Source organism: Merops nubicus, unplaced genomic scaffold (genome assembly GCF_000691845.1).
Source record: "Merops nubicus isolate BGI_N331 unplaced genomic scaffold, ASM69184v1 scaffold51635, whole genome shotgun sequence".
Lineage (NCBI taxonomy): Eukaryota > Metazoa > Chordata > Aves > Coraciiformes > Meropidae > Merops > Merops nubicus.
In genome coordinates, this window is record NW_008611354.1 from 1 (window position 1) to 24264 (window position 24264).

General features: G+C 39.9%; 1 protein-coding gene across 1 annotated transcript; it reads right to left on the reverse strand.

Annotated features, from left to right (window-relative positions):
- Window positions 1-2266: 2266 nt before the first annotated feature.
- On the reverse strand, window positions 2267-22996 carry HDAC11 (histone deacetylase 11; the record flags this gene model as incomplete). Its single annotated transcript, XM_008941166.1, has 7 exons — window positions 22852-22996; window positions 19758-19858; window positions 13125-13241; window positions 7674-7716; window positions 6186-6262; window positions 4390-4452; window positions 2267-2363 (listed from the first exon to the last, which is right to left on the reverse strand). Coding segments are annotated over exons 1-7 (565 nt in total), but the record flags the coding sequence as incomplete, so codon positions are not given.
- Between the last annotated feature and the right edge of the window lie 1268 nt (window positions 22997-24264).

Consider the following 24264-nt stretch of genomic DNA (forward strand, 5'->3'; position numbering starts at 1 on the left):
CCTCTTGGCCCAGCTCTCCAGTCTGTAAAGTGTTCATGAGTTCAACACAGAATGATAGTTATTTACTCCTGTGACTGCTGGGTAGTTTTTTTTTTTTTTCTGCTTTCCATCCTTCTTCAACATTAGTAAAAGCATTCTTTTTCTTTATTTTATTCCATCAACTTCAGTTTCAAAGATGTTTATTATATTTTTTCCTGAATTTTTCTCTTATTGTTCTATAAATGTTCATGTAAGTCTGCCCAGCTGGGCTCTTCTGAACAGCATTTTGAGCCCCTTCAGGGTACTGAACCCGCTGGCTGGATAGAAATAAACACATTAGCATGGGAACAGATATTTATTGTTCTGATGAAACCATGACAAAGTTGAGATGATCATGGATAAGAATCCGTGCCTCTGCAGGTCTCTTGCCTTCATCGTTACCACAAAACATGGAATGACAGGGAACAGTTATTGCCCAGATCAAGGTCTACTGATGGACACAGAGATGGATCTCTGGGTTAGAATGGACACATCTTTTTTCCTTTTGATAGTTTTTCCTCCATGTCTAGCTAATTAGTGAATGTACTTCTACAGCTCTAAAAGCTGTGAAATGACACTCAGGCCAACAGCAATGCTTTTTTAAGGCCTGAACTTGGAGCTTCAGCCATCAGCTTCTTATGTTTGCCCTTCAATGAACTAGTCCTTTTCCTTATCCATCTCCTCACCTCCCTTCCTCTATGTCTGTGTAATTCCAAACTGCTCCCCCTTAGGGATTCCACAGGCTCAGGCTAAGCACTAAGCGATATGAGCCAGTCTTTTTTTTTTTTTTTTCCCCCTAATTAAGTGTATCAATGTACAGCAGAGACTCCTGTAATAAGACACGGAGAAAATGAGTAGGAAGTCCAGGTAGACAGTGGTCAGAGTTTACCCTAAGGATTCAAACTCTCCCATTCAAGCCTCTACCTTGCTTTAAAAAAATGTCCTCTCTGATCTTTTCTTCACCTGGTGACCCTGCAGGAGAGTTTCAAGGATGTAGACAGTGAACTCCTATTTAGACACCCTTCTGCAAGCGACAAGGAACTACACATCCATGTGCCTTCTGCACTTCATGCTTCATCAGGGGAGTCCACTATTTGCTGCTTCATGGGACAGCAGCAAGCTCAGCATTCCAGATCTGATAACAAGGGCTTACTCTGTTTTGGCCTTAATCCACCTGTTCAAAATGTTCCCATTTGACATATGAATAAAGGGATGTTTTTCTTACAGTGGGGGGGGAAAAAAAATTGCTTGCCATTTGTCTGCTTGTAAACATGATGTGCTTTAAATCCTATTTTTTTAGCTTAATACCTTGAAATACATAGACTACAGTTTTCAAAATCTTTACGAGCTAAAAAACAGAACAATGCACTGCATCTAGTTCTTGCCAAGCATCCAAATTAAGGAGATTTTCCAGAACGACAGTGTCATTCTGAAGAAATTCAGACAGCAGAAGAACATCTTCCTGTGTGATGTACTCTAGGTGACCCTGCTCTGGCAGGGGGGTTGGACTAGATGATCTTTCGAGATCCCTTCCAACCCCTATGATTCTATGATTCTATGATCTCCCCCCACAAACTGTGACGCAGCTAAATTAAGCCTGGAACAAATGACAGTGCGAGAGAATCAAAGATTAAATAAATTTTTGGCTTTTTCATTCTGGCTTTAATTGTGATAGGTTACCAGACACAAATGGCACATCACAGAAGGGATAAATCAACAACAACAATCAAACACCAGCTCTTAACATTTGTATGACTGACATCTGTATGGCTGACATTTGCTTCCTGACTTCATTCACGTTCAGATGCATATTGTTTTCTAGATACTTACAAAACGAGACACAAATATTATTTATGACTTTCAAAAGAACATGAAAACTTCTAGCACAGTATTAGCTAATCCTTAGTGAGTTCTTTTAAGACTAAGTCCTAGCAGTTATCTTCAAATCAAAAGCATTATTTAACTCAATTCTGTAAGTGAGGCATGATCTTTTGAGAGGGCTGCTAACGAATCTGTGTAACTCACACTTTGCATTCCAGAAATTCATTCCAGAAGACAAAATGTTAACACTACTATGATATATCACAGTGATCACTTAAAATTGTATGTTCAATGTGAAATTAAAAAAAAAAAAAAAAAAAACAACTAGTTAACATTGTTCTAAGGAAGCTTATTAGTACGTGAAAATGTTATTTAACAACACAGTAGATTTTATCCATTTTGGAACATGAATTTCAATTATACTTACGTTTAGCAAATCCATCCCCTGGGTAAATGTATCTATTGTACACATCCATAATATACACCCGACGATCATCCATGAAGTCCCTCTCATGCCCATTTCCCTGAAGGAAATTTACAGTTAGCCATTCCTGGCATACTAACACAGAATTAATAATCTGCAAATTCTAGAGTAAGAGTACAAAGTTCTAATATTTACAACTCCTGTGTCACTTATAGTCTTGAAAGTTATTCTTAAGTGTAGAGTTTTAGGGGCTTCAGTATCAGTCTGATGATTGCAGGTGTTATCAAAGTCAACACCCTTACAGGAAATTATCATAGAGCTCATTAAATAAACAAAAATGAGAAGCTAAATCTCAGCAGCAGCACCACAGAAGCAACTAAGACTACCAAATAGATCTCTCGTCTTCCCACTGGACAAAAAAAAGTCACTTTCAGCTGCAGTAGAGAGACTTATTCTTATACAAGGATTAATAAGTAAATAAAGCAAGCAGACCCGCTCTACTGATAATTCAAGCCTTGGTGAGGTAAGTCATCTCTAGAAAAGTGACAATACTAAAGGCCCATCAGTTTAACACATAGTCTAATACCAGGAATTCCCTACAAACAGAGTGCATTTGGTGTATAGATGGATGCTCAAGAGAAAACTGATTCCGAATAGTTCCCGCTCCCCCGTTTGTAAATTTAAATACTATTCTTCTGGCTCTCATTTAGACTTTTTTTTCCCCACGAGTATAAAAATCACCTTTTCACAGCAATCACTAAGATAATTTTGTTGTAATCAGTGTATTATACTGGACCCCAGCTCCTAACAGAATTTCAACTATAGAAACAGACATTTCCTATCTTCTGTAATTCAGCTACATAATCTATGTCCCTGGACAGTTAAGCTGCATTTCTGCTACAATTTCAACTTCCCTTTCTGGAAATAAACAAGCAGACCAGAAAGATTCACCTTCTTTCGTGTGGTTAAAGGGAATGGGAAGCACGAGAACTGCATTGCATTTATGCTAAAAAATGGCATCTCCTACTTATTTCTTCAGTACCTTTAGTCCTCAAATAAACAGTTCCCTAACAGAAGCCTAAGAATATGAGAGCCTCTGGGTGAAGCACTTTCTTAACAAGCATGAAGCTCACCAATGGACTAAGAATTGGAACACTTACAGGATGACAGTATCTGCACAACTACAATGATCTGCTGAGCTACTACTTCACACACCTCCCACTTCCCAAAGAATGAAACCAAGGGTTTATTTAGCATGCAGGCTGACATTACCAGCATGATACCTGGAAATCAAAATACATTCCAAGAAGTTTCTAAAAAACTAAAAACATCCCTAGAAAAGCACCAAAAAAATCCACACCCTGAGATGGCTAAAGAGAATCATGAACACAAAACATCTTCCCTTTGCATAATCTGTGTTCTTATTTCATGGTAATTTTAGGATGCCTTAACTTGCAGATAAAAGAAATGATAAAGATGGAAAACTTGCAGCCATTCAGCTTCCTCACAGCCATGGTGCTACTCACAAATGGTTTATTTACACATAGTAAATTATCTTCAGTGCTTCAGACTGGACATAATTTTGGTGCATTAACTGCTTTTCTAAAAATACTATTTCCCTCCTTTCAGGATTTATTTTGGAAACCCTATCAAAGATGACACTTGTTCTCAGTACCCACAGTAAAGCACTTGCCCAGGTGAAGAATGCTGGTTTCTTTACTTCACTAGCCTGAAGCCAGGCTTTCCATGAAAACTCCGAAGGTCAAATTCCTCCCCTACAAAGGTTGCTGCAACGATCACACATGCTGGAGTAACCATAATTTTGTTTTAAGAGATTCTTGTTTCTTCTGGATACTGATCTCCTCTGGAGGCTGTGTGTGCATTTCAGAAATATTTTTACATCTAGCCACATGAGGGAGCTACAACTCAATTTACTTTTATTAAATTGGCTTAACAGCCTTTTGGACCATAAAGTAATTAAACAAAAAGTTTCCATCATCTATGATTAGCTTTGTATTCTCTGAGTTTGCAGTTAATACTACTATTAGAAAAAAATGTATTTATATTTCATATTATCATATTTTGAGCAAAACATCTGCACCACTGAATACAGGTAAACTACTCACCTGATGAGCATCCAGATCAATAATTGTGGCTTTAGACACCCCTTGTACTCTTTCAAATAAGAACTGGATATATAAGAAAAAGAGAAATTTATGAAATAGATTAAACTGGAGGCTTGAACCTTGTACAGTATATTACTGTTCTGATTTGAATGTAGTCCGTGTCTACTCATTTCATTCTCCAAATAAGAGGCTAAATGATCCTAATATATTTAGCTACAAAAGCTCTAGTCATTTCACATAAAAAGATCATTTCTGTGGTTATACAACAGAAGATCCTATACATTTCCACCACGTGAAATGCATGAAAGATGTGCTCAGTCACCTGTGCAGGTATCTGCCTACCTGTAGAAAAAGCCAGAGGAGAGAGGGAAGAAAGAAATTTCTCCCCATCTCCCTTCTCTCCTGAGCACTAGACAACACAGGATTGAGCACATGTCTTTCTACTCATCACACACTCACTTCTAAAGCAGACTCCACAAATGAGACATAAGCCCAGCAGTGCTGGATAACGCAATGGAGTCCAGATAAACCCAGCCACAGGGATCCTGGCTCTACCCAGTTGGAGCTGGTCCTCCTGCACCAGCCAGAAAGAGCATTACAAAGCTGATCGTGGCATTGGTGCTCTCAGAGGTTGAGGTGCAACCAGACACGGCACGGAGAAAGCAACAGCAATGACCATGGGCTGGGACAGGGTGAACCAAGAGCTGTGCAGCCCCAGAACCTCGAGGAGCTAAAGGCATGAGCCACAAATGACAGCACCAGGGAGACTGATCATCAGCCAAACATGTAAAGCACAAAATCCACCAGCTAGGAAATGCTGCTGCAGTGACTGTATGCATTAAAGCCACTTTTAGTAACAGAACTCATTTCTTATTCCACATCTCTGAAGAAAAAAAAAAATCTTTTAATTCTTTGATTCTTAACTTTGACAAGTTACTATCTTTAATACAAACATGGTAAAACCCACAGAGTTTGTACAAACTGTCACCCACTATAATTTCTCAGTCTGTATTCTAATGACAAGGAAAACTGAACACTGGGGATTACTTTTCTGCAAATTACCATGTACAGAAATTAGGATGTTATGTCATATAGTGTGCTGCAATCATTAGAGCTTTTTTATGTTTGATTATTACTGATACTTTATAGATATTCTAGTATACAAATATACCATGGTCCATTTGACAAAAAATAAGCCCTAATTGCAGAAGGCTCTTGCTTCAGCATTTCAGCAGCTAAATACAAATGCATTAATTCACATTCAGCAATTATTTTGGAGACGCTGACATTTTAATTCACAAATCTGAACCACTCTGAGCACTATATAGAGCAGCTTGATTCAGACAGAGGATTTCTATCTCTGCATTTGTCTTGACTGGAACCAGCGTGGAATTTTTAGGTTCATCTGCAAGGCTGGGCTAATTATCACTGAGAGTCTTAGAAGTCAGTCTGGTTTGATTTTGAGTGTTGGGTTTTTCTTCCCCAGGAAGACATTACCAATGCAATAGTGGTGGTTCATATTTACATAATTCTGACTCCTGCAACTCTTGCCTTACACTTAACAAAACAAATTGGACCAGATGATGCTCGAAATCCCTTCCAACTTGCCACTCTATGATTCTATGACTAATGCTGCATTACACATTATGTTCTGCAGCACCAAGCACCACAGTCTTCCTCTTCTTACCTATCTACACATGGCTTTAATTTCTCCTATTAAAGGTCTTATGGATTTATGTGGGGCTCCTTCCATTTACACAAACAGTAGACAAGACTGGCTTGAGAGTACTTCTTACCTTTATAGCCAGCGTGATATCAGCATATGCACAAAATCCTCCACCTTTGTCACTTGAGCAGTGATGAAAACCACCCCCTGAAGAAAAAAAATGTTGAAGAGGTGAAGAGCTGGTCTTTGCAAGGAGACAGAGATCAATCACACATCAGGCACTGGTTTTCCTTAGCAAATGCTACACCTACAGCTGTTAAACCCTTACCCAGCAACACAAACCATCTCCCAGGGTTTCTGCACGTCTTCTGCCCGGCCTAGACCATCAGGCAAAGGATCTGCAGATGCCCACAGTAAAGGGAATTGCCCCTTTCATCTAGCACCCACCCCAAGAACCCAGAGCTGCACATAGGTAGCACACTGTGCCTCCAGGACAAGACACATGGCTCTGCAAATGTCCGCCCCGCCTCAGGCATATTGGAGCTGCAGAATTAACATTACAGGGCAGTCAGAAAGAACCTGTGGAAAATTCTTTCCTATGCCGAATACCAGGTCAGAAAAACCCATACCAAACTGAGAACTATGGTGTTAGCATGCTTTGCACATGCCACGTTCTTTTTCAAGCACTCAGACTAGAAGAAACTTTAAGAATTGTGCTTTAAAACACAAACACACCCAGGTTTTACATGAAAAAAGTACTTAGATCTTCCCCTCCCCATACATATTTTTAATATAATAAACTAGACCTTTTTACTGAGAAACCCACCAAAAATATCTAAGCAAGAAACTTAACAAGCTTGCTCATTCTATATATGTATATCAATAAATATGACAAGCCTTTGGTTTTGTTTTTTTAATTTCTCTTTGGTTTTTAATATTGAATATTGAATATTCACTTTCTAGAAGATGTGTAAGAAATAATGGAAGAAACCAAGACCTGATGAGCTCTATGTAAATGACAAGTTTAGTCATACATGACACCAAATACTGCTTCAGTACTTTACCGATTTTGCATTATTTGCTATGAGCAGGAAAGCAGATTTATATTAACTATGTTCTTTATAATTCATCCATTCAAGTCTTTCAGGACAAACTCCACAGCCACAACTAGACACTGGTTGGGACAGCACTGCTCTCCAGTGTATCAACCAATCTCTTGATCTGGTATAAAATATCTAAATTGGCTGATGATAAAAAACTATGAAAATTTTATAATTTTCAAAGATTCTCTTGAAATATTTACAGTTACTCCAAACATTTTTCCTTTTTTTTTTCACGACTTCAATCCAAACACTTTTCCTCATGCGCGATATTCTATCTTTATCCAGTTATCTTTTTTCTTTCCAAAAATTTTTGTTTAAGTGAAATATGGGTGACAGTGAATGAAAAAACCTATTCAGTACTTTTCCCATTTTTTTCCTTTAGAGCCGATTCTAGCTAAACATAATCCAGTCACTTTCTCTGATTACGAACAGTATACACATAATGCTAAATGAAAATAGTATGATTTTAAACATGTTATATCAAGTATCATTTAATGCACTGCATTTGTACTTACCCACATTGATTGCCCAGCCTCTATCAACAGCAAGTTTTCCTGCCTTAGGAAAATGATGGTGAGAACTTCATGAATGAATGAGGCAACCACTTAACACCATCTGCTCCCCCCCCAAACACAAGTCTTGGCATTCTGACATGCCCAATGAATTTTCAGATGTTTTACCACTGCAAGCCATCCTGAATCAGTCCTCTGAACAACAACTACATAAAACCATCCTCAGTATAATTAGTGAAAAAAGTATTTGCTCTCTCATCTGCATTTCATTCTCTAGCAGTTCAGAGAACTCAAAGAGACCGTGCTTTGCAGAAATGGACACTGACCCCAGCAGGCAAGTGAAAAAGGGAAAACAAAAGTAGTGGGAAGAGGAAAAAGTGAGCAAGAATCTCTTAATACCCTTTCTCTTTCTGTAAAAACAGGAAGAATCGAAAATAAACATCCTGAAAAATCCAGATTAACAGTTTCAGCTGGGAGCGTGGACAGAAAAATGCACAGTGAATATTACCAATCTTCTTCCTGCCAGTAGAGAAAAACTGTACCTGTATCTCTCCTTCGAACTCAAAGGACATTCAGGGAAAGGAAATTATTGACAAGAGAAGAGATATACAAGGCTTAAATTATGACATTTTAATTGAAAAACCTGACTTATTTTGGCCAGGAAGACTCGAACAAGTGTTTAACTGCTTAAGTGTCCTTCCATAAATGTCATGTTAAATAAAAGAAGATATTAGTAGCTAGAACTAAAAAAAAAAAAAAAAAAGGCAACAAGATAAAACCAAATTATTCTTTTCCATAATCACAGAAATAATATATTACACATCATCCATGAAAGGAAGTTTGGGCAGTTGAGAATTCTTCATCACCAATATTTATATTTGAAGAGTTCTAATTTAGTACTAAGAAAACTACTGGGAAGGTAAACATCATCTTGTTACAAACGTACACAAATTAGATGTTGAGAAAAGGTTGTGGTTTCTGAACTATAAAGCCCATTAAGTCCCAGGGAAAGCACATTAGCTGTGATTTAACTTACTTCCTAGGGATTCCTCAGAAAACAATCTTCCCATATTGCTAAAAAAATCATTAAAAAGTAGCGAAACTCAACAGGAATTTTCATGATTAACAGGGCCATCAGGAATAGCAGAAGATTGTACTTCTGACTCGCACTGAACCAATTTTGTCTGAAGAATCAAACTTGCTTCTAAAGTACATAGCGATTTCCCCACAACGAAAAAAAAAACAACCAAGGTAAAAATAACAGCATATGGCATCAAGATCAACCCAAAAGTGACCAAAGATATCCTCTGTATTTCAGGAGGCATGATACAAAGACACAATAAACAGCTAGCAGCTATTTCTTTTACATGACCACACTTAGAACCAGTTAACACACATTTCTGAATTAAAGGTAACACAAACACCATGAAAAACATGACAAAAAGTATTGACCAAGTTGAAGTAGATTTCACACACACGTACTGTGAAGACCCTCAAGAAACACCAAAGACAGAATCCTTTAGGTTGGAAGAGACCTTTAAGATCAGCAAGTCCAACCATTACGCCAACACTACTAAGTCCTCTGCTAAAACAGATCAGAATCTGTCAGGGTTGGAAGGGACCACAAGGATCACCCAGTTCCAACCCCTCTGCCATGAGCAGGGACACCTCCCACTAGATCAGGCTGCCCAGAGCCTCATCCAGCCTGGCCTTAAAGACCCCCAGGGATGGGGCCTCAACCTCCTCCCTGGGCAACCCATTCCAGGGTCTCACCACTCTCATGGTGAAGAACTTCTTCCTCCCATCCAGTCTGAGTCTACCCACTTCCAGCTTTGCCCCATTCCCCCTAGTTCTAAGATAGTGTATTAGGAAACGCTAGACTCTTCCCAATTAAGACTCTTACAACTTACTTTCTCTTCTACCATTTGCTTCATTCCTCATAACAATGGTACAGAAAGCACAGCTATAGTAAGAGAAGACTGAGCACGTTCCTGTCCGGTCAGGACTTGGCAGGGCGAAAGCCTTCACCTCAGTAACCACTACGGACTGCAATCAGGAAGCCTGCACAGAAAAGAGCTGCCCAGGAGTCTGAAGGGATGCTGAAGGGCTAACACACAGAATGGAGAAACTTCTTTGTCTGTGAGTGACAACCGAATATGTTGAAGCACCTTGAACTATATCAATCACATGAAATCAGAATTCTCTCTCTCTACTACTATCCAGGCTGTAACAGCTGGTTTAAAAAACAAAAAAAAAAACAAAACAAAAAAAAAAAAATCAAACTACACCCAAATTTCCTAGCAGGCCACTGAAAGCAAGACAACTGCAAAGGTATTAGCAAAACCAGTTTGGTGCCAACTCCAGATGGTAAACTGCCAGGTGGTTTCTGCAGGTTTGTGCTGGGGAGATGTGGACTGTGTTCCAATTCCACCACCTCTGCTTTTGCCAGTTAGCACCGACTAAAGGAGGGAGCACTTTCCATAATCAGTTAAATCTAAGGATTTATCCAAAACCTACCACGTTCTTTCCAGACTCAGATACTTAACATTTGCCTTAAAGGCTGGTTTAACATTTTCAGTGGTTTTGTAATGCTTAATGCAGACTTTCAGGCTTCCCTTTCAAGGGGCGTCAGATGCCTCCACACTGTACAAACACTTTCACGTGTATCTCCTTACCTCACTATTCTCTGACTTCAAACAACACGTACATCTAAGACAACAGAGCAAGACAAGAGAATTAAAGTAGCGTTAAGGAATGGGACTTAAGAGCTCAAAACAACAATAGCTGGAGATACAGAGTCCAAAGTGTGCAAGATCCATACAACTTTTATTTCATAAAAGCAAGCCATTTCCCACTGACAAGCCTGAATTAAAACCAGACTCGGCACCCTGCAAGGGCACTTTAACATGGCAAATGTCACAGGACCTTCTACTGGCCTAATGATTTAGAAAGAAACCACAGGCCCTTTCTAACAGCTGAGAGCAATAAGCAGCAGTTAACTCACATCACACAGGCAATTTCAGCATCAAGGACATAACTGCCATGATTACAACTCTCACCTTTTGTGAGATGATGGGGTGTTAACCTCGAGCCCTGAATTAAGGTTGACATATGGGTGATTCCCACAGCCCTTCATAAAGAGGTGGTGAGTTTGCCTTAGAGCTTCTCCCCAGGGTGCGGCCGGCCCTGCAGGGAGAGCCATAAGGGAAATGAGCCCCAGGGGTCCCACCTTGAGTTGACAAAGGTCAGGTGTCTGCTTGGGGATAAAAGCTGGGACCACTTGCAGGGAGTCAGGAGTGTCTGTCTGTAGAGTGCACTCCACAGAGCTTCCTGGTTCAGGGCAGACCTCCTGACTCTCCCTGGAGCTGGGCCCAAGTCTGTTTAGACCTTTGTGAACACGGGCAGATCGGGGGAGAGTCACCATGTGGGCACCTTTTCCTTATTTGTTTCACCTTTCCCATGCCAACTGTGGGAAACCTTGGTTCTCTGTTTGTACCACCTGTTGTGGGCCGAGTCACATCTTTTGTGGGATCATTGGGGGTGGTGTTGTTTATGTACCAGCTGACTGATCTGTTTGTACCCCTGGCGGTCATTCATGTCACGATATTTCTGATTACAATACAGTCTGTGTATTGGTTTCTCTTTCTGCTGGCTGTATCGTTCTTGTAGGGCCTGGTCATTGGCAGAACATCCTCCAACCATACACAAGATTTTTCTGAACACACACACACATATATACAAAAAATATATGTTTATAGATACTTTGATATATATTAAAAAAATGTTAATACATTTAACTACTCCAAGCACTTCATACACACTACATTCCCCACTGTAAGTAATAAAATGCACCAGTTTCCAACACAGGTCAACAATGACAAACTTTTTGAAGGGCCCCAGATTTTTAAATCTCTCTGACCAATGCCTGGCTATTACAAAGGGAGTTAAAATGACATGTTGAAAACAACTTAAATCACACTGTTAGAAAATGTTTCTGAAACTTAATAGTGGCTACTTTAGCCCAGTCAGAAGTTGCCCAGTCCATTCAGTCACTTTTCTGTGACCATTTGGTACAACAACAAGCAGAGTTACTTTTACACACTTTCAAATCCAGCAGCTAAATGTGACACAGATTTAACAAGAGTACTAAAATACTGAAAGAAACTGCCATTTTTTTTCCCCAATGAAGCACTGGGCACTGAGTAGTTCTATCATTAAAAAAGTAAACACAACAGAAAAGCAGGATAATCCATCTTGCCCTAAAATCTGGTACCACCTGGCTCCCTACTTTGGTTTCACACAGTAGAACCCCAGAAGGCTGAAACTTAATAGGGCCCAGATCCACTTATGCACACAAAGGACAGCTGCAACAGTTAATCTCACCTCAGCCCACGAAATGAAAGAAATGTGGCAAACAGCCTCAAACTTTTTCATTGTTTCTGAAAACTGTACTGCATTGCCTTTTATTCACTAGTCACAGAAGAGCCCTTTATATAATTCATATCTTTAATGAATACTGGATACATTCACAAAACTAAGCACTTAAAAATAAGCAACCCTGACTCCAGTGCAGATGACTAAGTACCTACATTTCTGTTGACAGAAACAGGTAGCTACCTATTAGCTTATTTCTGAAAATAATGCCATTACTTTATCATTCATTTATGGCTTCCCAGTCTCCCTCACCTTTCATACCTATAGTTGCAACAAATCCTATTCTCGTATCTGGCACAGATGTACTCTGACAGGTTTGCCAACCCACAGAACTCTGTTCAATAACTTGCTTCAAATACATACAGAAAAAGCAACATGAGCTCCTACCCTTTTCACATGCACCCACTCTAACAGCTACCTTCAGGAAGAGCAGCTCTAATGCTGCTAAAATGTGTTTGTACTGTAATATTAATAATTTCTGAAGGATTATTTGCCTACCATTTATGTAGCTGTTAGAGCTCAGTGCCTGTGAGGAGAGATTGGGACTGCTACCTCCTTCTCCCAGCACCATGCTAAATAGTTTCTGAACTTCAGGTCTAATATGACAAGGAATGATAAAAACTGGAGAAAAGGTTATATTAGTTATTGGTTGACAGTTATGAAGACATCTTTTCCTTAATACATGGTTTAAAGGACTCGTTCTTGGCTCCAGGTATTAACAGTTTTATTTCCTCCTACTTCTTCAGCATTTCCCTTGAAATTCTCAGGGAAAATGTAAGGTCTGATGACACTTAGCTCTTCAGAACAGAGCACTCTTAAGTAATTAGAAAACAATTCTGTTAAGGTGAACCAGGCGGCCTTGCTATCAAGCAACAAACTTTATGTGCAGTCCTACACACAAGCAATCTCCCTTCTCCAGGCCTCAAGCCTTCTAGTTATACAAAATATTACTACCCGCAGGTTTATAGTGTTTTGATCAACAAGTTTCAATAGAATAAAAGTGAACCAAGAGTCTCTTACCATTATTGTTCCTCCTGTCTGGGTTCGTAGAGGTTTCAAAACTTTTCTCTGAACCACAAAATTCGGCAGAAAGGCAACTGGTGGAATTTCTGTGATCGTAGCCACAACAAATGACCACTACAAAGGGAGAAAAAAGTTCCAATTAATGTAGCATGTCTTAACGATGACATTTAGATCTCCCATCAGCGGCTATTTACTGAAAAGGGACTCACAGGTCCTTAGCAACATTTTTAATATATTCAGACGGAGCTGATGACAAAAGGAGGGGTAAATTTCCAAAAAAACAAAACCCAAACACTGTGCTGAGGCTCCCCGGTACTAGATCTCAATGCATTGAGGTGGATTGAAGCTGGATGCACAATCCTTGGATGTGGATGGAGGCAGGGAAGAGTCTGTAGATCAGGCCCAGGTCCCAAGATGGCCACGGCCACGTGCAGCACAGGGAGCAGTAAACAGCAGCAGAGCAGGGTGTCTGTGGCCAGGATCCCAGCGGAGAGAGGAGGTGCGTGGCCTCCCCTCCTCCTTTATAGACCTTAGTGGGAAGTCCTGAAGACAGGAAGAGGGGAGAGGGAATAGAACAGGTCTCCACCCCCCTTCATTCAGGCTCACTCCTGGTTTTAGATTTCAAATCTCCAGCCCCCAGGAGCAGCAAGACTTTCAAACCAGCAGGAATTTCAAACCATCACAGACAAACAAACAGACAGCTCAACTAAGAAATTCAAATACTTAAGTGAACACAGTGCAAATTTTAGCATGGAGAACTGATTAAAATTATTTAGCATGTTAAATGCTTCTGGTAAATGTTACAAGGAAACATTTTGTTAAAAAGTCATATCATCAAGAATATGATTTGAAAGTTAGAACACAAAATATTTGCAATATGTAAGTGCTTTTTTTGCAAGCACGTACAGATTACTTCAAAGAAATTCTGCTAACACTGCTACCACTGATAACACTTCTACCTATATTTCAAAGTCACAAGCAAGAATATACCTCTTCATCCAGTACTGAAACATTCAAGTTCTGAGAATTACAACTCTGACACTCTGTACAAAGATTCAACACTTGGAAGTTTAACGAGATGTTGTATATTTGCTACCTGATGAGGGCTCAGTTCTAACCAAAGACTATCAATCACAGGCAAATGTCAGGGTCTTCTGATTGTCAAAAAAAAACGGAGCTACTTTAGCTTCCCAGTTATCAACATCCCAACTACAAAGTACTACTGGGTGGGGTGGAGGGGTGGCATTATTCATAAAGCTCTCAAGTACTAACTATATTTTGTCAACTGTTCATTCTGAACTGTTACTACTTTTATATTTGTAAGACATTGGTCTGTTACCATACTATCATCTATCATTAACAACGTGCTTTAATTATTTTGCAACAGTCAATCTTGACAGAAGTCCTTCTTCAACGAAGGACTAATATTTCAGCTTTTAAGTATAATATTGAAATGCTGGGGTTTGAACTCTGACACCCGAATTAAGGTTGACATATGGGTGATTCCTGTGTCGGTCTGGGCGGCACGGAGTCCCCAGGCAGGTGCAAAGGAGGAACTTTATTTACAAAAAACCCGGCCTTTTTATGCCTTTAGTCGACCACTCGTTTACATACTTTTTAGGCACAACAAACCCACTTTAACCAACCACCAAACACCACGATACAAACACACAGCATGGCTCCTCTATTCTAGCTGAGTCACTCTCCCAGAGCCCTTCTCTGCTTAGCTGAAGTCACAGGCCGGAGCTGTGATGTTACCAGGCCTTCCCTTACAAAGCTGTACCTATCGGCTACAGATTCCCACAGCCCTTCATAAAGAGGTGGTGAGTTTGCCTTATAGCTTCCCCCCAGGGTGCGGCCCTGCAGGGAGAGCCAGAATGGAAATGAGCCCCAGGGGTCCTGCCTGGGGATAAAAGCTGGGACCACTTGCAGGAAGGGAGGAGTGTCTGTCTGTGAAGTGGATGCACTTTGCAGAGCTTCCTGGTTGGGGAAGGACCCCCTGGCTCTCCCTGGAACTGGGCCCTGGTCAGCCTGGAGCTTTGCAAACACAGGCTAGGAGGGTGAGAGCTGGCCATGTGGCCACCTTTATGTTATTTGTTCAACTTCCCGATCTGGCTGTTTCCCTTTCCTTCTATGGGAAACCTTGGCTCTTTGTTTGTTCCACCTATTGTCGGTCAGGTGATGTCTTTTTTGGGATCATTGGGGGTAATGTCAGTTGTATGTGAACTAATTAACTTGTTTGTAGTCCCAGTGATCATTCATGGAACGTCCTTTTTGTATCCAAAACCTATTGGCTCATCTTCCCGCTGGTTGTGTCATTCCTGTTAGGCCTAGTCATTGGCAGAACAAATGTAAAAAAAAATTAAGATTCAATCCTGTGGTTCAAAAATGGAATTGAAAAGGTCACATTTGGATAAAATACATTTTGATCTTAAGTGTGGATGATGATCACATCAAACGACACCCACTTAGACCTTTCCCGTGTTTATATCATTCTTAACACGCAGGGGAAAAGCTGTTTGACTATGGGGGAAGTCTTGGGTTAATGCAGCTACAGACTAACGAAAATGCTTCTCAAGAACTAACACTGCAGTAATTGAGACATATATTGCCTCGAACTGTGGAGAGTTTTGTGGCATTTGTTGTTTGTTTTGGTTGTCTGTTTTTTTTTTCCTATGTGTCAATTTTGTTTTCCAACATTTCCTGCAACAAATTCTCAGAATAGCTATGTATGTACTTGAAAAAGAAATCAACAGGAATTGGTTTTATACAATTGTATACGCTTTCATGTTGTAAAGATGAAAAATATTTTTAATAGAGTTTTACATTAATTATGTTTTCCAGGCTGGCAGCTGGCTTCCATAACACAACTCTTCACAGATATTAGTTTCCTTTGATAGAGGACAAATCTTCCAACTTTATTTTTTTAATATGACTATTTTTTGCATTCAAATGGCATATCAGTTACTATTTCTTTGGTAGTAGCTTGCTCTCACTTAGCCATCAAGTTGCTGATTCTTGAGTAAAGTTTGCAGACATGTAATTACATAACTTCATAGAACTTAAAACTTGTTCTGGATTCAGGGAAGAATAATCACATATAAACACTATTCAATGACATGCCTGCACTTATTCTTTTTAACTACCAACTCCATTTAACTCTATTTCTATTGCCGGTATCATAGGGGTTTTTAAATTATTTGCCTCCCTGTGTTTTGGATAAATAATTCAACACATGTATTTCATTTTCAATTTTTGAAAGCTTTACTCCCTGTTTTCTTAACAGGATTGAAGAAGCCAGGTGAGCACTTAACCAGGTGTATTTTCCTTTAATACACACCTCCTACCAAATTAACTACGAGGCAGACTCACTAAACATGGCCATGTTGAACCCAAACCATTCTATTATTACTATTAACTTTAATTCCTTAACTACAAGAGCTCTTCTAAGTAAGGTTAGATGACTTTATAATTTGAAATAATTTGTAAGTGTTAAAGGACTAAAAGTTAAACAAACTAATAGCAGGAAGAGAAAGCTAAAGTAGTTGCTTTTATGCTGATACATCCTGGATTAATACAAACAGTGCATTAATGATCAAATCCAGCCTCTGATGTGCTGTCTTTTATGTTATGTATTCATTGCATTCCAGCATTTTAAACAGCCAACACCACTTCAATTTTTTCTTTAAATATCAATTTTGTTCTTTAGTATCTAACTTTAAACTGCGTTTAAATCTTCGATACATTCCTGCAGCTAGTCCCACCTTCAGGGGAAAATTCACAGATTTACAAATCCAGCACCACACAACTAATGTGATTTTTATATTTAGCAGCTTGCCTGGGATAAAGCTACTGGATCCAGCTTCAATAGGTAAAGAAAGTATGGTTTTACCTTGAACTAACAAAAGGTAAAACAATAAAGGAGAGTAAGAAGCTTGTCATTTTCACAAGAGTTTCCAGGTCAATGTATGAACGCCCCGTTATCCTAGGAATGAGCCACTGCCCTGATAGCAACAGTGCCTGTTTTATCCAAACCCAACCCACGTTCCCAGCTGCCGAGTCACCTGCAGTCACCAATACAACACACACAGCCCAAAGCGCATTCTGTGCTGGTTTAGCTGAGTACCTCAACCAGGCAAAAGTATCCCAGGCTGAACTGATTATTTTATGGGCCTGCTTCTATTGCCTTCATTCCCAAGAGATGTCCCACCATCCCCAGGCGCATTGCCAATACCAGCATGGCACAAAGAGGCAGATACCTCTGGCCTCTTGGCAGATACATTCACATGAACAGGCAAGAGTCAAAGCACATGAGCACCAGACAACACCCTATAATCACACAAATCCACTTTTCACTAGACATAAAAATCTACATTTCTAATAAAGTGATTAACTTTTTATTTTTAAACCAGAGTAATTCACAAATATATAAAACGGATTAACATTTAGAAGCTCACCTGATTGATCACCTGTTTCAGACCACTTTGAGAAAAGCACATCTCACATCTCATTGACACACGAGATTGTCCTCATCACTGGCAGTTCTGTATTCACTCACAGAACTTCTCATATAGAAAAGTGGTTCAAGACAAAGACTTCCATGTCTTAAACTAGCTTTAACCTCACTGCCTATCTCCTTCCAAAATTTCAGAGTGCTGACACGCAGCAATTTCCTTATTTTACATAACACTAGAAAAAGGCACTAAGTGGAAAAGTACTGCAAGCAAATTATCCCAAATCCATTACCTTAGTGAATAAATTCTTCAGTGGAATAACTGAGAGGAAATCAGTCTTCAGTTCAAAAGGCCAAATTTTGTTGTCAGGATTACTCATGTTACCTAAAGCAGGAAAACAAGGAGACTCTTCCTTCCTCATCTCCAGTACTGTCTGAACTACTTTGTGCGTGCTATTTTGTTTGCCTTCAACTAACTTCAGACAGCTCCTCCAGCTGCTGCTAAGATACCAAACAGTACCTCTCACAAGTGCATGGCATCTCCTACCAAATTCATGCTCAAATCTTAAGATTCAAGTGTTCCACTACTCTGAGAGACTTCTGCATTCCCAGAAACACAAGCATCTTTGCAGCCTTTGGAGCTGATCTACCATAAAATTATGCTATTTACTGGCAGATCTGCATTTGTCTGGATTTTAAAAACAAATAACACAGCAGACTTTAGACAAGGCAATACAAATTATATCCAGGGACTTTTCAGGTCTAGCCACATCATTTTTTGTCTGCAGCAAAGCACTTTTATCCTCGGTGCTTGGCAGGAATTTGTTGGCATGACCAATACAACATCTTTAAGTTTCTAGTTGCAGGAAGAACTTTTACTCTCTCAAGAAAAGACCGAGAGATACACAGTTAATCACATCTGAATGCACACAACAGTACTGGTTCTGAACACCATGACTGAAGTTACACAGAGAATTCCCTGTGAAACCATCCTGTAGGTACTAAAAATATTATTATGGTATTCCAAACTGAGCTATTCATATTACACCCTCCTTCAAAGAAGTGATTCAGTAAGAAGAGGTGGGTGGTTCTATGGAAATAAAAGCTCAATATCGAGAATAGCTGCAATAAGATCAAATCTAATGACGTATGAAATTGCATGTAACTTTATAGCACAGAGTGGAGAAGCTTAAGAGAACTCAGAAAAGGAGAGTGAAAATAGTTCACCCAAATAACAGAACCCTTACACAGAGAAATAAAATGTCCCAGAAATAGCAGTGCAAGGATTCTTTCACTGTGAAAGGGCAAAGATAACTCAAACTAACTTCTTTTGAATTATGAAATGGAAGACTACTTCTCATACAAATCTCCGCCCTCCAAGTAAAGAGGGGCGAAATAAAAGCAGCATCACCTGCCCTCATCTACTGTCCAATTCCACCCACAGATGATGGAATACATTCAGAAACAGAGATCTCACATGTTTATGTTTTAAAGTTACATTAAAGTTTAATAAATGGATGTTTCATTTAGAAATACCCAGTGAATGATCTTTATCCCGAGAGACAGTAACCCTTTACCAGCTGGTATTGGAAACCTTCACACACAGATAACACACATGGTTATGCCCCTGCATTGATCTTCCAGCTCTCTCTGTATTCCATTGACACAGGCAGTGTCCAAATATGAAGGCAGTACTTCCCCCACAGAAGCCTGACAGCAGAACCCCTACATGGATGCTCTTTGGAGATTACAAAAACATCAAATTCATAAAGCAATCCCTGCACTAAAAAAACATGCACTTAGGTTCTCCATTTTAGTGCTCTCCAGTGCACTCTCAATTTCAGAACTGTCCCTTACTAGAGTAAATCAAAAGGCACACTTCTGAAGACTAAAATCCTGGTACTAAGGAGAATATTATTTACATTTCAAACATTAACACATTCCTTATGTTCATTTCACTTTCCTGAAATATTCAGGATCCTCTTTTCCCTCCATCCCCTTATAGTGAGAATTACCTACTACTTATGTTTTTCTTTTAGTATTCTCCATGACAATATTATCAAAACATACCCATCTATAATCATTAAAAGTTGCTTCTGTAACAAATCGAGTAGGCTATCTGTTGCCAATGACACTAATTATAGCCAGTCTGCTGAAAAAACAAATAAGTACAGCACCTTTAATTTATTAAGGTAGCGCCTTGTGTGAACAACCAGGAGATCTTCATCAGTAGCCTCCCGTGCCTGTACAATCAAGTCATCTGCAATTAGCTTTTCTTCTGAAACAGGAGAGAAATAACAATTGACATTGTATACCATTGCTCAACTCCCCATATTCCCCCCTGCCAGAGAAGCTTCTTTGACCTTGATATAATAGCTTCACCTGTAATGCGAACCACTGAAACAACCGTTGTCTACTCGGTGTTTGCAAATTTTCCAAATACATGCCCTCTGGGTAGTGTGTATATGATAAATATTGTTTACAGAAAGTGTTCAGAGTGTAATCTTGTTTAAATTGGTAAAAAAAAAAAAGACAGGTAGTGACAGAGGATAGACATGAAAGAATCACAAGACTCCTTACAGTCAAGAGCTTGGTACACCGGGAAAATCTTGGTGCTCATACCATCAAATATTCACCATTCTTTAACACACTTTAGGAAATCCCACAGTTGACACTAGTATTTAATTCCCTAAATCAGTGGAGAATTAAAAAAAAAAAAAAATCAAAACTCAAAATAGTTGCTTGGATGTTCATGGAATCAAGTGCTTATGCTTAATTAGAATATTTCTGTCACCTACCAATGACCAGCAATAAATTCTCCCCCTTAGAGACCAAGAGTTTATTTAAAAATGTGGTTTTGTAAGAGCAAGTTACAAAATATCACTCCAAGATTTGAGAAGGTGATCAAAAATAATAGGTTTGAATGCATACATCTGAATACATTTGCCAGAAAGTTCAAGTTAGGGTGAACTAAAAAAGTCAAGTGGTGCATCCGATCACTACAAACATAGATACACAGCATCCTGCCCATCTTCCCTGGCACATTCTGGTATTTAATTGCTGCACATCTGCAGCCTTCTAAGATTGCACCTTTTCTCCAATTTTATACTTGGAGAAGGAAGAAAACAACTCAAACGTGAGAGGTTTTGTTCTGAAGTGTTACACAAGAACAGCACCTGCAACACTATTTGTTTTGGCAAGCTTATGCTTCTTCTGACTGAGGCTTGAGAAACATTTCCTTCACTCACTGGCATCAGACAGAAAGCCAAACTGCAAACAGCTTCTTTCTCAAGAAGTAAGCATAGGAAAACTTTCACTGGTGATTTTCTAGATGACAGGGAAGAGTACAGGTCAGCTACTGCCAGGAGTTGCTGCAGAGCCAGAGAAAACCAAGAGCACCCTGATGTATGCTGTGGCTTCTTTCTGTGAAAGACAGAGTAAGAAGCAGATATTCCACACAAAAAATAGCTAGAAGAAAACACTTTACACGGAGAAGGATGCAGAGGTCTCAAGGTTAATCAAAGGCTGTGATTAATTAAGAAAATGGTCATGGAACCCATGACAACTATTTAAGGTTGTTAGAGGGAGATCCAAAATTCAGCTACTAAATTGAGTGTCAGAATTCATTTAACCTTGCTTAAATGAATAAAAGACAGCCTGAAATCAGCAAGGCAAGAGTTAACTGCAAAAGATCATCCCTTGAAGGAGTCACTAGACCACATAGATGGAAGAGGTCTGGCTCTCAGACAACCTTTGTCTTGGCAAGAGAAAAAGCCTTTTATTCTTTTTTTTGTTTTGTTTTTCCCAGTTTGATGAGTGAGCTTAAACTCCAGATGAAGAGATGCCAGGATTTTATAGGCCCTGATCCTGGTTCTTTCGTTTGTATTTCCTTGATATATTTCTGTCTATGTCTCTTGTTTTGTTTAAACATCAGTAATGAGCACCATCACAAACAGTTCGGCCTGTCATCAGAGGCATCTCAAAGCTCTTCCCAAATATCAGAATATCATCAGGTTCATAAAGAATGGATTTATACAAGCTGCACTCTACCTTTCAGCCTGAAAAACACCATTTGCCAGAGGACTGACTTCAGTATAAAGTGAATAACTAAGCTACACCCTGCAGCAAGCCCATCATTAACACCTGGAATCTCACAAGCCACAAGGAATGCCCCAGTTCTTGCTACACCAGGTGTAAAGCAATAGAAGCACAAGGCTGGAGGAAGTTACACACAGTACTCCCAAACTGCAATTCAGGTCCTGCAGACCAAACTGTAAGCTTGCAGTTAACCTTAGAAGGATTTTCAGTCCCTTGTCAGGAAACTGAAGTTTGGGTCCTCTTTTAGATACAACCTTGTTCCTCAAAAGAAGAAATTGGAACTGCAAAGAGCAGCTATCCTTAAGAGGAAACTTAAAGGAAATACTGTTCTCACACATTAATAATTGAAAACCTATTGAGTATCAAAACACAGGATACTGAGCTACATCCACAGGGCTCCAGCATTCTGCACCTAACTTGGGCTAGGCTGAAAGTCAAGACTCTGGTGCTCACTCCAGAGGTGGAAACAGTTCTCAGATATCCCACATGAACATTGCTTCTAAAGGCCAAGCACTGAAATTCTGCTCGTTTCATGCTTTCATTCAAAATGTAAAGACCAGAGATATTTTAAGTTGGTCTAGGACACTGCTATGCTCATGTTTCTCCTTCCTCCTTTCTACTCACACTCTTGTAAAGCTCCAGGTCAGACTGACACAGATGGAACTAGCTACTCACTCTGTCTAGTTTTGGTCACACTTCTGGGGACAGCAAATCATTTAATGAGTTTGAATTCTGAATTGCATTTCACAAGTTTCACTCTACACAGACACCACGACTGAGCTGAAACTGAAACAGTTTATTTAGTGGAGGAAGTTAGAAATAAATTTTCAAAGGGCTACGAAACAAACCTTTGTACCAAAAAGCCCTGGTTTTTAATTACAATTCAAACTTCTAAACACCTCATAGGCAAGATATTCAACAATGTGCATGAGCCCTGACCTGCTTCAGAAATCCTACAATCAATTTAACATGCTACGATTTAAGTCTGCAAATATATGAGAATACTAAAGCACTCTAAATATGGTTAAGGAACATAGCTTAAATCTACGCAATGAGTAATGAAGAGTCACTATTATACTGGCAATTATTAATGCAAGTCTGCACTAACTACATAATTTCTATTAGCTTTTGTGCAAGTGTTGGCCTAAGAGGTACCTTCTGTCATCTTATTACCTTTCAAGAAATTTATTACTTTTCCCCATTTCCCTGCATCAAACGGATGCAGTTTCTCAAGTCCCATGAACGTGATGTTGTAGTCTGGAGAATATACAATAGGCCAACATGCTGATGGAGGATCCTCATACAGCTCAGTTCTGTGAGGCCTTAAAAAGCACAAAACAAACCAGTCACCATTTTGAGCAAGTAGTTACAAAGTTGAATGTTTTTCACTAGAATCCCAAATTCCACGTTACAATCAATTTTACAGTAGGAAAAATTCCTGAAAAATCTTATTTCCAGCAGTTACTGAAGACAACATTTGGTTGTTCAACAGCTCTTTGGCTGCAGGGTCAGGAAGAGAAGCATCCCTCACTTCCAACCTGTACAGCTAAACTCTTGAACTAACCATCAGTAGGGGAAAAAAAATAATAACTGAAGACTAAGAAATGTACATTAATGAATTAGGCATACAAAGTTCATCACAGAATTTAATTAATGGAAACATCTGCTGCTCTCTCCTTGTCCTTCCAAGCAGCACCTCTACCTTAGAGTCTCTTCAAGACAGCACAACATTCAACAAATACATTAGTACCAGAGTCACATTTTAGTCTCCACCGAGTTGAAAAAGTGAAACTACACCAGTCCTTTTCATGATGCTCCTCACAATACAAGGTTAGAAAGATTTCTAGAATCCTCACTGAGGAGCAGCAGATTGTAATCAGCTCAGCAAAACCAGAGAGGGTTGGTTTTGCATCTGTGTAGCACACAGACACAGGGCATGCTCTCAACTCTAGATCTCATGCCTGTAACCCTTAACCAACACCTTCCTGTTCTCCCCCTCCAAATCCAAGGAGAAGCAGTACAGCCAGCTCAGGGCCCTCCTTCACAACCCACTCGTGGAACAGCTGAGCAGCACTAAACTGTTTACAGACATACCCCGATGTGGACACAGGGGTCAACAGGTAACGCCAAAGCCAAGAGATGAACCAGTGCTCTCACTCAGCCTGTCCCACCAGCTGTGGCCTCCCTTGGCTGCCCCAAACCCCAGGTCCTTGGTTAGGCCGAGACCTCCCTCGTTCCCTGAAATTTTAAGGTTGCAGAAGTCTTCACAATTTACCGAACGAGTCAGAAGAGCCTTTTGTCAGTTGAACAATACAAACGCAAACCCCTTATTTCCAACCTAAATGTGCTCAAAAATATCCCTTTAGAATGCGGTTAAACCGAAAACAAACAGGAAAACAACGGAGATTTTTCAGCAGGGCCTGCAGCCCCAAGTCCCACATGCCACCCACAAGCAGAGTCCGGGCTGCCCGGCTCCTTTCCCTGCTCCCACCGCAGTGCGGGCGGCTCCTGGGAGCAGCCCCGTCCACGCCAGCCCCCGGAGCAACTCCTCTCCCTGCCCGGCCCAGGGCCCGCGGGGAGGACGGA